The 14,788-nt window shown below is 43.8% G+C and overlaps 1 protein-coding gene across 1 annotated transcript in view; it reads right to left on the reverse strand.

The window, feature by feature from the left end:
• unc5cb (unc-5 netrin receptor Cb) overlaps nt 1–14,788 on the reverse strand; it is a 133,232-nt gene that overhangs the window by 3,273 nt on the left and 115,171 nt on the right. Inside the window, exons 9-15 of the mRNA XM_069673829.1 lie at nt 14,382–14,573; nt 11,789–12,151; nt 8,193–8,280; nt 7,862–8,033; nt 2,090–2,323; nt 1,375–1,524; nt 1,124–1,288 (exon numbers count right to left, since the gene is read on the reverse strand). Of these exons, the coding sequence (XP_069529930.1) occupies nt 1,124–1,288; nt 1,375–1,524; nt 2,090–2,323; nt 7,862–8,033; nt 8,193–8,280; nt 11,789–12,151; nt 14,382–14,573 (1,364 nt within the window). The remainder of the gene's footprint in view (nt 1–1,123; nt 1,289–1,374; nt 1,525–2,089; nt 2,324–7,861; nt 8,034–8,192; nt 8,281–11,788; nt 12,152–14,381; nt 14,574–14,788) is intronic.

Genomic DNA, 14,788 nt, shown 5'->3' on the forward strand with positions numbered 1-14,788 from the left:
ATGCTCCACTCTCCTGGCCAGATGGCCTTTGTGGAGCAAGTGCAGCAGGACTACAGGGTGATTATTCCCCCTCTGCTCTTGTCGTGTCATAGGAGGGACGGTAAAAAAGGCTGCAGGGTTCGAGAGTCTCTGTCTGTCTTTGTGAACGTTGCAAAGAAGATAAAGTGCATTCATTCAAGTATCTCCCAAAGCAAAGAAACAAGTTGAAAAGAGCTGTTGTTGGTGGAAATGCAGGAGCTAAGTAACAAGATGGAGATGTTCCAAATTTTATTCTCCCTGATACAGATCTCGATACCTGGACCTGAGTATCAGCTGATACAGAGTACCCCTCCAATACCAATATCGGCACTGATAGCGATACTTGTACGGATACAGATACTCGTAGCAGTATCGATACTATTCTGATACTGGTACTAATACTAATACAGATATAAGTATCTGTATCGATAGTATGCTGATCCTAGTACTAATACAGATATCAGTATTGGTATCGATACTATACTAATAGGATACTAGTACTGATACAGATACTAGTATCGGTATCAATACTATACTGATACTGATACTAGAACTAATACAGATATTAGTATCGGTATCGATACTATACTGATTCCAGTACTGGTACGATACAGATACTAGTATCAGTATTGATACTTTACTGATACTGATACTAATACTGTATTGATAGTATACTGATACTAGTACTAATACAGATATTAGTATCGGCATCGATATTATACTGATACTGATACTAGCACTAATACAGATATTAGTATCAGTATCAATACTAGACTGATACTAGTACCAATACAGATACTAGTATTGGTATGAATACTATACTGATACTGATACTAATACTGTATTTATAGTATACTGATATTAGTACTAATACAGATATTAGTATCGGTATCAATACTATACTGATACTAGTACTGATACAGACACTAGTATGGGTATCAATACTATACTGATACCGATACTAGCACTAATACAGATATTAGTATCGGTATCGGTACAACTCTATAACAAGAGGGCTAAAAAGTTCGAGACAAGAAGAACCTTTTAAGATGTTACAAATTAAACGGAAGAGTTAAGACTACATTAAGTAAAGTATCGGCCGTACCTCTGAGAGTGTCGTGTCCAGCTGAAATATCTGTCCTTCTCCCTCCACTTGGCGCACACATATCTTACAGGCCAGGTCCACTGTGCTGGCAGAGAACCGCTCCAGGGTGAAGCAACAGTGCAGGTTTCTTTGCGAACCGGTCCACACCTGCTGAAAGGAGAGCTCCTGCAGAGAGGAAGAGAGGGAGGACGATTTACTCAGCTGTCATAGAGCATGCGAGAGTACTATGAAATAAAGTGTAAGCAGTTTACCTGGTACTTGGCTAGTAGTTTACTCTTCCACAACGTGTGCGGGACGTCGTGGATGGAAAGTCTCAGGTTGTGGGTGCTGTCTTTAAAGTTGAGAGTCTTTGGTTCGTCCAATAGTTTCCCACCCATTTGCTTCTCCATCTGTAGCACTTCCTGAATACACAAACAGACAATTGTTCAGCATATTAAATCATTTATATTGACCTCAAAATAAATGTTGTAGCTCTGATGACAAATGACAAATGAAATGGTTTTTGTAGTATATTCATCATCCTCTTGCAGGGCTTTATAAACCTGAATCTGGACCTGTCATCTGAGAGCGACTTCAATGTCCTTGCAGCAGGATCACTATCACTTCTCATTACCCATTCCCAAACTTAATAACCCTGTTTAATATCCCTGCTCGGTATAATAATCCTTCCTTATCTTCCCTCCGTGTAGGTAGACGGAGGTATTAAACAGAAGAGGAGGGGGATAAATGCGGCTTATTTTGCGTTTGGGCAGCAGCTATATCTTTTAGAAGCTGCAGCGCTTTCCAAAAGAAAGCGACTCTTATTGTGACACATAAACACAAAAGACTTCACATCCTGCCTCCCACAACTCAGCTGCTGGCTACACCTACACGCATGAACACTTCAGTCACTCACAAACATCATTAATGCTTTAAAATTGGTTTAATTTTTACAAGCTGCTGAGACAAATGAACGAGCCCCCTTACCTTGAGTGCGTCCTGTGTGTCGTCCAGGCAGTACACTCTGATGTGGTACTCCATGGCGGGGCAGGTGACGGGGCCGAAGATGGCCAGTTTGAGGCGCTTGGTGGTCGAAGCACTGAGGGACTGGCCCACGAGGCAGTAAGTGCCGAGCGTCTCCGTCAGGATGTGGCAGGCCTCGTCATCCATTTGGATGTAGCACGGCGTGGTGAAATTTTCTTCTCCTACCACCACCACGTCCTACAAGGCGGACAGGAAGGGGAAGAAAGTGACACAAGTGTGGGAGACAATAGGCTAAAAAAAAACACATAAAGATAGACAAGGATTTTATAACTGTAATTTATAAGTAGAGAAAATACAGAGAAAAGATGAGAACATAAGAGGGGAAGATGAATCGCCTCTCTGCTGTCACTGCTACGCTGTGCCAATTAAGTTTCTTTACATATTGTCATTGTTAACAACTAAAATGTTTTTCTACATCTAATTAAATGCTGTTTCAATCTGAGAAGAGAGACTATCCAATCTAAACCACTTCGAAATACATCACCATTCAATGGAGATAATTACACACAGCAAGTTTAGCTCTATTTGTAATGTTACTTAGTCATTTGAGTGATTGTCTATATGTCTGTGCATGATAAAAGAGTACACCAACATGCATAGCTGTTACATCAAAAGCATGAAAGCAGTGACAGTTTGGTCCCTAATCTACATGCATCAAAACAAAGCAGTTTTTACTATATGTCTAATTTAAAGCTCCTGTGAGGAGTTTTTTTGCTGGTTATGAAACAGACTGAAATAAATTCTGATTCCTCTATATGACCTACAAAAGCAAACCAGACCATCAGCGACAAGATTGATTATTTCTATATAGTTATTTTTAATGTGGGGGGTAGGTGTCAGATGAAGTGATTCACGGCAAACATTTAAAGTGAGTGATACATATGACTCTTTTTGTTAAAAACCACCACTTGAGCATGAACAGGAAAAAAATCTGCAAAGAGATAAAGTACGGCTTTGTCCACAGGGGGCGCCAAAATCAACACAAACGACAGTTCCTCACAGGAGCTTTAATTGCGTGCGTTTGTGTGTTTATAAAAACAGAGCATTTAAACTTAATTAGTCAAGTTATTACATTGTTCATTTCCTGTGGTAGTGTGTACAGTTAGAATGTGGATACAATTATGATGTACTTTCATAACTTAAAGCTGCATGACGTGTTTTTTTGTAGAATCAGACTCTGAATCATTTGTATTGGCCAAGTACTAGTATGTGTGCACATACAAGGGGTTTGACTCTGGTTTTGCATTACTCTTAATGTACAGACCATAGACTGTATAAAAAGATGGACGACATGACAGCTCCCTTTTAAAAGTGAAGCCAAAACATCTCTATCGCCCCCTGCTGACTGGCTGCAGTATAGGTCACAAAGCCCGCCTCCTCCATGTTAACAGATGGGACATGAGTCAAACTATAAAATCAAAATACACGTCAAATAAATTTTCCTCAAACATGGTTTCTGCCATCATAGTAAGTTCTTATCGTGCCGAACCCCACCCCCGACACTGAACTGAATCTTAATTTCATTTTAAGGAGTAAACTGGAACCAAGGGTCATGGCCTTTTCACACAAGCTGTGTCCTTTTGGATATTACACCCAGCAAGCAAGAATTAGTAGTGTCTGACACCCTGCCTCTGTGCATGTGAGGTAATGGAAGAGTGAGTATCCAGACCATTTGTAGTTGACCTCTGTAAAAGCTCTAATGCTGGGACATATTTCTCTTTCATTAAGCCTGTCTGCTCTGAACACACTTATGTCTCTCTCTCTCTCTCTCTCTCTCTCTTACTCCCGCTGTCTTTCTCTCAGTAATCCAAACACTCCTGTGAGCAGCACACTGGCATTAATTCAGCCTATTATGAGAGACAGAAGAGGAATTACAGTATTTTATTGTGAGCTAGGCCGTTTAACAGCAGTATTATGGCTGATCATTAGACTCTTTAACTGCTCCTGGGGGGAGGAGGCGCTGGGGCTCCTTATTGGGGGATAATTAGATCACACAGTGGAAAAGTAGGCTCCATACATGTGTGTGCAGGCACAAACAATCAAACATGTAAACACACACATTCACACATCATAATTTATTCACAGATTCTTTGACATCATCTGCATAGAGGTTTTTTTTTTTTTTAGAGCTGTTGGAGGATTCATGTTTGTAGGAGAGGTACTGAAGCAGAAAGGGCCACATGTTCCTCGTTACATGACCTGCTGTCTTCATCATCATCACTACACCCCGTTTCCTCAATGACGCTGTGTGTGTGTGTGTGTGTGTGTGTGTGTGTGTGTGTGTGTGTGTGTGTGTGTGTGTGAGTCAATGAGGGAGGAGTGCAAAATCCAGGGAGCCGATGGAACTGATTTTTTTTCTCTTAGCAGGGCGACTTTATATATAGAAATCTCCGTGAATTACTTCTTCAGAGGAGCTCGTCTCTGCTGTTCCCGCTGCAGTGATGAATACGCGTTTTGACAGAGCGTGTCATATAAAGCAATAATTCACGCACGCAGTATGGAGGCTGGCCGCAGTGGGAAGAGAAGCTCATATACAGGAAGCTGCTGTCACCTTGGATATTACCATCTGCATTTCTGACAGGTCACAGATGTAATCAATAGCGAGCTTGTAGCCCTCATGGGAGACCAGGTCCTTTCCAATATACGTGATATGGAAATTTGTTCCCTGGCTACATTTGTAATGACCAGACACGTCATCAGATCCACTAAAAAGTGTAAAAAAGCATCAGTTTTGAGTGATAAACTTTCACTGAACGCCTCCTGCTTTGTGTCTGTGTCCATTTCAGCTAGCAGATCTGTAATACTTAACTGGATCGACAAATTAAACATGTCTAAACTGGTGTTTCTTAATGCAACAGACTGGAGGGCCATTAAAGTTTCACTCCTCAACATCTGCCTGAAGATTTCACCCCTGATCAATAGTTAGACTCAGATTTCTCTGGGTTTTATTACTCAGTTTACTCTGAGCTTTATTGGCTGCCCCCGACTCATTCATCAATGTCACAAAGTCATGTGGGGCCGGCGCTGTGGCAGGTTTTTTTTTTCTGCTCCATAAGTCTTATCATCACATCAGCGGGGGAGATTGTGCAAAGTCTTCCTGAAAAAGATGTTATCCAAGGCACGACTCAGTGATGAGCTGACAGGGGGACATATAGTGGATATACAGCAGACTGCTGCTAAGTAGTTGGATTCTCACTATGTGACTGGCCTGTGCAGTATATGCCTGGACAGACTCCAGCTAGTGTGTCAACATTTTCACAATATGGACTAAAATCCCGATTCTTTGGAGAAGAAACATTTTTACAGGCTTTCTAGTGATTTTTATTCAACCATCCTTTTAATGAAAGGCCTTGCTGCGACATTATTTTTTTAGGCACCTTCCACGTTAGAGAAGTCTCAGCACACTCCTGCATGCAAGACTTCATTAAAGATGACATGGAAGACAAACTTAGCTGTTTTATACAGAGCCCATCTGGTGACATTTGAGGGGAAAAATTTTGTAATGCATAACCACAACTTAAAGGGCCACTTCGCCGATTTTCAACCTCAGTCCTATCATGCTATTTATGGGGAGCTTATGCCATTACGGTAGGAGAAAAATGCAATTTGGCTCTGTGCCTTTGGAGGACGCTATCCGCTTCTCCAATGGGCCCTGGAAAACTACGACTACAGAAGATTATGTAAAACGCGTTATCTGGCGGAGTCCAGGGAGCTCGATAAACTACACTCCCTCAATCAAGGATGCCCGCATCTGATGTCATGCCTCGTTCAAAATCGTCCGGTTTGAAATGTAGACTGCAGACCTGAAGATTTTTCACTCCAGCGTCTCTCGCTGGGCTGTTTCTTTCAGAGGCAGGGGCGCAATGCACGCTGGGTGTTGTAGGAATGTAGAATGGGCGAAACCACGAGCTGTTTGTACAACTTCCTCCACAGCTATGGCGCTAATTTCACATATTATTGCTTCTATTGATTACAGAGAACACCAGCTTTGACTGACAGAGGCTTTTTCCAGGGGAGAACTGCTCCTTTAATTATCTCGTGGCCACGCGTTGTGTCTCAAATAAACAGCTCCAACGTGGGTTGAGTGTGCATCGATGTCGTCGCATCCGCTCGTCACCTGAAAGTATCCTCACGGCTCTGTCAATTATAAACTAAGAACTGGTCATAGGCCACGTCCGTGCGGTTTGAAGTTTGTTGTCTATTAAAGTGTAAAATGTTCTAAGATAGATATGAGCTGTTGTCAATACGAATTCACTGAGAATGGATTGCGGCCATTATTACCACCATGACAATTGCTCCCGCTACCTGCTCCTTCTCGAGGTCCGATTCCCAAAGTTTATTGTATTAATGGTGATCGACCATGAAGTGTTTCTGCTCCGTGCAATCTGCTCTTGTTTTGTGTGTGATTTGCACCTCCACCCTCTGCTGCGTGGAGCTGCACTCTCATCCTGACGGAGCTCAACTGTGTCACATATACATGATGAGCTGGATGGGGAGGGGGCACGTCTCACCAGGTTATTGTGATGTAGAGTCCTGACACATTTATAACAACTGTTAAGCATAATTAAATCGTCGCCACGCGTTATTATATTGCGGCCACAAATTATTTTGTTCCCCTCAAATGTCACCAGCGGGACTCCGTAGTCTTAACATATAAGAAAAAGATGCAAATTACTGCCTACAACAGTCTGTGTATTATTTTATCAGTAGCACTTCAGACAGAGTTTTCTGGAGAGACATAAAAACTGAATCCTTGATGACTAATCTAAAGCAGATCTTGTAATGAGGGTGATGCTAAACTTCTCTACAAATGATCTGTTTTGTGGTAACTTTATTGTTTTTGTGCGTCTGTGTGCGAATGTGTTTCTATGTGTGTGTGTGTGTGTGACAGACAGACACAAAGTGAGGAATAAAGAAGGATAGAGGGGCATAGGCAGAAAACACTCCCACTGCTGCCCTCAGCAACCCAACTTATCATCATCAGTGCTGTTAATGATGAAGCTCGCAGGCACAGGGCTTCCAAAAACACACGCACAGCACATGTGCACGCATCCACACACACACACTCACACACACACACACACACACACACACACACACACACACACACGCACACACACAGCACAGCAGACAAAAAAACAGGCATTCATAAAAGTAGGAGGAAACAGTCTGGGGGAAAAACAGTCCCAGCCCGCTCCCTGATATCACAGGTTTACTATTTCAGCACCTGGTTGCAGCAGGGGTTTTCTCTGAGTGCTGAGCTGCACAAACAAAAGCAAACACGTTGATCCCGTCACTTCCTTCATTCGTTATCTGTCGTCCCACGCCAGTTTATTACAATAAATTTCTGTTTGGTCTTTTTGAGCAGGGGCATTGCCAGGGGGTGGCCTGGGGTGGCATGGGTCCCACCTGAAATCTGACTGGCAAGCCCAGGTGTTACCACATTAACTATGATTGGGACTTAAGTTCAAACCAACTTACCGACTGACCCCAGTCGGGCCACCCAAGTCAAAAACTTCTAGACATGGCCCTGTTTGTAAGCAGGATATTCAGCCAATCATATGCAGTGTGAATTATTCAGTGGCTGCATATGTTTATATTATTTTAACATGAAATTTTTATACTTCACATGGCTGTCATAAGCACATTTTCAAACCTGAACATGGTGACAGACATCAGACTCCACTATCTCACAGTGTTCACCCTGCTTCTCACCTCCCACTGGTTCTGCAGCGAATGGTTCTTGAGCTGGATCAGCCAATCCTGTTGGCCGTCACACACGGCACAGTGGTGCATGGTGATGATGACGGGTCGAGTCAACAAGGCCCCGGGGGGCCCGCAGCTCACCACGGGACCCAGAACGGTTTGGCCATCATCCACAGACGGCCTGGAGGTGCACACACACACACACACAACAACACACACACACACACACACATGCTGTTTAGTGGAGACAGTGACAGCAGTCAGTGTAAGGGTGACATGGCTGAGCTGACAGGGGTAAACACAGCTCTGGGGCGTTGATGCAGCAGACGGCAGTGCGTACCTCATGTTGTCCTTCCTCTGAACCGTCACATACATCTCATACACTCTGCCCTGAGGAATAGCCCCCGCTGGAATGAGCAGGCTCACCCCTGGGAGACCAAAACAGACACACAGACAAACAGGTATATATTAGAGCTTAGAGTAGGTAGGTTGACCAGAGGAGTTTTTGCAACTACACTGCTAAAAAGATAAAACTTTAAAGAGTTATTTATGCTGTTTGACTTTTTAAGACATACTGTATGTGCAATGTTACAATGTTGGATGTCCAGACTAAATGTGGGTGAAGTTTCAAATCTGTAGGTAAAAGTATGTTGGAGTAATCCCCTGCTAAAAAAAGTCTGCAGGCTGCTGTGAACGCTTGCTTTCAGACAGACTTCTCCAGACGCTTCAATTTGTGATGTCACAAAGTGGAGGAACTCTATGTCCGGGCATCTGCCCGAGACACAGCAGAAGTCCCTGCCCCTGGCACGTGTCAAAGACGTGCCCACCCAGCAGCTCAGTCTGCCTTGGAATTTTTTTTCACTCCACTCTGCTCAACGGTTCTACTTGTCAAGATGATTAAGAATGTCTTGGAGAAAGTGTTTATTTGGCTGTGAAGGAAAGACATCAGTGATATTTCCAAAGGACAAGAGCACCAGACATTCATTACAAATTGGAAAACTGAAGTTTACTCTTTGTCGACAACTGGAACACGACCACAGTTTTGCTCCTCAGACCTAACCAATCAGAAGAAAGCAGGCTTGTAGGGGCGGGGTTTCTTAAAGAAACAGCGCTGACTTAGTTCAGGCAGAGGCTGTATGAGGGCCTGCTCAGAGCACTAGCGTGAGAAAAGTTTTTTTTAACTGTAAATTACGCTAAGCTACTCCACAGGTATTACAGAGTGAAATATGAAGCATATTAAATTTGCATAATACCCCCCCTTTAATGTGCATAGTAGTATTTGTTCAATGTAAGAATCTCAATACACACAGAAAACATCATGAAAGTTTTATGTTAGACCAAATGTGTTATCTAAAAATTTATTCACGTTGTATACTCGTGCTGTCAATGACACGATTGTGTATCTTTGGTCATTAAATACCAACACAGGGACACCAGACCAGCAGAACTCTGAATGTTTGTATTACATATGAATCTTCAGATAGTGAACTCAGCTATAAACCTGCTCTGATATTCAGAATGAATGGAAATAAATGTCCTCTCAGCTCTACCTTTTACATGCAAAAGTTACATTTTACTTGTAATGGATACATCTGAATGCATTGCTGCCCTGTCTGCCCCAGTAAAGAGCGGTTAACTCCCCTGCGATATGTGATAATTATTTTTCTTCTGGAAGTGTAGTAATCATCGCTATTCCTCTCAGCCCCACATATAAAAACTATGGCACTTCAGAGCTTCCTCCTGTGGCATCAGGAAATGATGTGACATTTCATTTCTAAAATCAATGATCTCTCTGCTCTTCATAACATTCTCATATTGCTGCAGCCGGAGTGATTTACATTTTTCCATCTCAGATTGATTTGATATGATGTCCTGTCCGATGTGTTTTTTAGGACCCCGCACCCCCTCATGCACACACAAACAAGCAAACACACACTGTCTCTCTCTGGAGGGGGTTTGTCAGATAGCTCATTGATTTCCCGTGTCCTTGTACCGAACTTTTCAAAAGTTGACAGACGGCTTCTCATGCTAGCTAGCAATGCAATCACAACTTTGCCACGGGGACGCCTCGCACGCGGCCGCTGGTCCTCACAGCGGAAAGCTTCAAAGAGACAGGGAACGCATTTTAAGATGCAAAATACAACACAGCCGCACCGACAGTGCCGCAAAATATTTCATTACCCAGACACACGAACAGATCGGGTATCAAATGTGCTCTGTCCTCTCCCTCTGCCTATGTAACATGATGAGGTGGCTGAGCGCACGCAGCAGCTGAGAACATTTTTACAGGAATCAAAAGCAGAAAAGAAAAAGTTAAGAAACTTGAGAAGTCGGTGTATCCTTTAATGTCTCTGCTAGTTTGTCTAAGGCTGTCAACATGCATCTGTGGCATGTTACAAACAGCCCACATGTGTTTGAAGTGAGGACAGCACGGCTAATGTAAGCTGCCTGAAAGTGTACACCTTAACATCAGTGCTCCTGCTGCACCGTAGGTATCCATCACCCCCTGTCATACTGTGTGCACTCACACTGATAGCTAACATGTGGCTTAGCGTATTATTTCAAAGTCTTGTCTGTGTTTCTAGTGAGCATGCTCTGTGTGAAGGTGGATTTTCACTTTAAAAGCCCCATGAAATAATATAAGTTATACCTAAATGATTGACATTTCCTGTTAAATCTGGTGAGTGAGGGATCAATCTGAAAGTAGCAATATTTTGTGCTTTCTTGTAGAAAATTGATGAGAAGATGGTTCAAATCTGTCTGCCTGTTAGCCTAGCTTAGCATAGACAATGAAAACAGAGGGAAATAGTTAGCCTAGCTCCGTCAGAAGTTAACCCTACAAGCAACACTAAAGTTACTGATTCACACATCATCTCTCGAAGCTTTCTGAGGAGATATTTCTTGGCCGGTTGCAGTGACTTCCCGGAGTCTGTGAGTTGCGGAGAAACCAGGAAGTTACTATGCCAAGCTAAAGTCTGAGGCTGTGTCCAAAATAATTCACTCATTCACTCACTCACTACTCATTATAGAGAGGGTTCAATGTAATGAGCTCATCGGCAAGTGAAAAAAACATCTTTCAGTCATTTTCTCTGAGCCGTTAATAACATAATTAGGTAATGACCATCGGTTGTGTGAGAATTTCCGACAGAGTTGGCATGGATCTTTAAAGGGGGGGAATTATGCTAATTTCAAGTTTCATGTTTCACTCTGTGATACCTGTGGAGTAGCTTTGCATAATTTACAGTTAAAAAAAACTCCTCATGTTTCTCACACTGGTGCTCTGTTCAGGCCCTCATACAGCCTTTGCCTGAAACGACTCAAACCAGCTTTCTTCTGTTTGTGATGTCACAAAGTGCAGCGCGTAGAAAAAACTGCACGTTCACAGCAGCCTGCAGACGGAGCTGAGAAGCGTGGGGATTACTCCAACATACTTTTACCTACCGATTTGAAACTTCACCCACGTTTAGTCTGGATATCCACAATGTAACATTATATATATGTCTTAAAATGTGAAACAGCATAATACCCCCTCTTTAAGGGTTTCATTTTGGGCTGAGAGCATCATCAGCAGCACATTATGAATGAATGAAGAGCGGCCTCTTCAGAGCTGATGGATGATATTGAGTTTGTCTCTTCAGTATGCACACATTTGCACACACACATGGTCTCACATGTACTTACACACACACACATACACTAATGGAGAGCTCATTAAGCATCTGAAAGAAGAACCACTGAGTAGATGTAAACATGCAGCTCCAATCAAAACAGACAGAAGACAGCTGATGTGGTTTAAGATGAATCACGATGCATTTGCTGGGAAAAGCAGGTCTCTCTCTTATAAATCAGAGCTAATTTATTCCCTTGTTACGTTTTCTCTGCATATATTTATATAAGCAACAGATTTTTTCCTTGTTAAAAATGTGAAAACAGTACCTGAGTTGGGCACAATGAGATGCCCCCCCTGCGAGCTGAAGGAGCCCAGCGCAGTGCAGGATGGATCCCGGGTGCGGAGCAGCGTCTGGGTCTGTGTGCGACGGCCCATCGTGCTGTCACTGTTGTCCAGCAGGCAGTGCGGCAGCTTCGGCGACAGTTTGGAGGAAAATTCCCCTCCCAGGTCGTCCTGCGGGGTCACTAAGCCCGAGGAGTTGTACACCTTAATCTTCAGGTTGGGCAGAGGGTCGAGCAGAGGGGAGTTGGTCATGGGGATTTTGTCGGCCACGTCGTGGAGGGCGTAGACGGGGCCGCGGTACATGGCCGCCGCTGAGGTCAGGTCAGGGGGCGCCGTCAGGAGATCAGCTGGGAGAGAAAGAGAAACAGACATCAGTCAAGCGGAGTGAAAGTCTCATGAGAAGAATGTGGTCATCTTGCGCTCTCTCCAGCTGCGAATGTGGAGAACTGGTAACTCAAAACCAGAATAACCACGAGGAAATGAAGTGTTGGCAGCAATCAGCGAGGCTGCTGCCCGGCTTTACTCATTTGTTTTTTCACTCATTTGGGAAGTCCACTTCACCACCGAGAAACATTACTCAGTCTGAGAAGTTCAGGGTGCAGCTGTGATTCATGGGTAACAGATGGCTTCACTAAAACTCAGTTTACCCGCTAGGTAGGAGAATGAATGTTCTATAGCTGGGCTGAGTGGGTGGAGCAACGGCAGCTCCTCCACTGCCAGCCCCCCCGTCTGTTTACCTACAACACCGAGCTGATTGATTGGTCAATGAAAGTTCAGATAAGTCAAGATGGACAACCCCAGAAACATTCATCCTTGTACAATTTGGTGCCTTCCGCTGTTGCTTGCTTGGTTTGCTGCCTGATTTGCAGATATCTATGTGATGTTTAGCATCACATTTAAAACATTACTTTCCAGTCTCTGCTGTCTCTTTCTACCTCCGTAATCTTCTCTTTTGAGCATTTTTTTTCTCTTCCTGTTCCCCAAACCTCAGAGCTACAGTTTACAACACAATTACTCTGATCCGCCTGTTTCCCTGCTGTCTTTTTGTCCAGCTCACAGCCACCTGTCTGCCTCCCTGCGGTCCTACTTTCAAGTCCTGCGTCACCAGCCCAAATCTAATTACAGTTTAATATGCGACATACAGACCGGCCTTATTATGCTTTAATGAAGGGGCACGGTTTGGCCCCTCATCACAGCGACAAGCATTTTAATAGTTTCATCACCTCGATCGCACAAACACGCTGTCTGCTGTCTGTACTTCCCTCACAAGCTTCCTGCTCATCTCCTATCAAAAGGGCACATTTACATTCACATCATTACTGACACACGAGCAGCTGAGTCAAATATAGCTCACCAGATTAATGCTATGGGTTGCTCATGCAGGAGATACCCAATACCTGCCAACACAGGTGCGCCATCTACAGAAGGGCAGGTTGCTGAACCTCACTACTTGTTTTGGAACCAGCTGAAAGACAGGTGTTCCTGCAGTATTGAGAACTTTTCAGTGCCAGAAGAAAGGATTAAAGGATAAGCCAGGTTTGTTGTTCTCTAACGTGGGTAAGCTGGGCTGTGATAATTGATGGAAAGGGGTTTTTTTTAAACAAGACAAAAAACATTTTGTTATTTTTATTGAAACTTAACAATTGTGTTGTCCGAAGTTTCAGAAAAATTCAAATGATGTAAGAGACAAAGAATCATGTAAGCCGCCACAGCGCCGTAACAAAGCTCCGCCGTTAAGCCGCCTTTGCTATTTTACATTGAAACCAAGCAACGTCAGCGTAAGGCCGCTCCAGTGTGTGTTTAGACACGGCGTTGCGGAAGCAAAAGGTGCGCAACGTGTAAGCAAAAAGAGCATGCTTTACATACACACTCACACGGCGCTGTTCCGCCCTGTAGGCTCCACTGTTTACACTGACACCACTTCGCCTCTCTCTCAGAGGCTGAAGGACTTCGCTCGACCATTCCGCCTCTGTGCGTTTTACATAAAAGGGGAGGCGTAACAGAGGGGTAATAATCCCACCTTAAACTGGCCCTGTAAAGGGGGCTTCAGACTGTATAAAAGAGGCGGATGAAAACCTTTTAGGTTTAAAAAGTGAAGCCATGTTTGGACATCAGGGTGAATATGCATTGTTTCGTCTCCATCCAGGTTGACAGGTGGCCGAGGCAGCGACTAGCATACAATGCTTTATCTAAATGAACTCTTAATTGGACCAGAATTTTAAAAAATGCTGTCCATCATGCTGTGTTGAAAAAGAATAGGAACTAGTGATTATTGCTTAAATCAAGTGGCCTCATTTTCACATCTGGTTTCATCCAATCAGACTGTTTCTTGCAACCAGTGCAGTCTCCCCCTGTTGGCCATTCGAAAAAATGCAGGTTTGAGGAACTTCCACATGGGTCACTCTGGGTTGAAAAAAACAACAGTCAAAATACTGAATTTAAAGCTTCAGATGTGACTTTATAAACAATGTGTGCCCTTATGGTGGCTGCATCCCCTCCATGACTTGAAAATCAGGCATAAAACACGTGCACACAGACACACACAGAAACAGCACATGTATCCATCCTGTGCTCCACCTTTGCGTGCCGTCTTGATGCTGACGGGCTGGAAGCCTCCGTTGAGGGCCGACGAGTCGATGATGTCGGAGTCGAAGTCGCGGTGGTTCTTCCTGTAGATGAAGAGCGCCACGGCGACAGAGATCACCAGGCACATGATCACGGCTATGACGATCCCCACGTACAGAGCCACGTCGTCCGTACTGGGGGCCACTGGAGGAGGAGGAGAAGGGAGAAGACGGGGAGAAAAATAGTCTTTTAAGATCTCACATCAAGAGTGTTAAGCTCTTTTTTTTCAATATGCAGGAGCTGTGATGAAGACATTATCAGCAGGCTAATATCCTGCTTTAGTATTGAGGCGGATATTAATAAACACCTGCAGGGAAATAAATGCGGAGAGTATATCTTAATGCGGGCCCGCTGTGGCG

Source organism: Semicossyphus pulcher, unplaced genomic scaffold (assembly GCF_022749685.1).
Source record: "Semicossyphus pulcher isolate SPU_LCO1_2020_fin unplaced genomic scaffold, fSemPul1.0.p SCAF_22, whole genome shotgun sequence".
In the NCBI taxonomy this organism is placed as follows: Eukaryota; Metazoa; Chordata; class Actinopteri; order Labriformes; family Labridae; genus Semicossyphus; species Semicossyphus pulcher.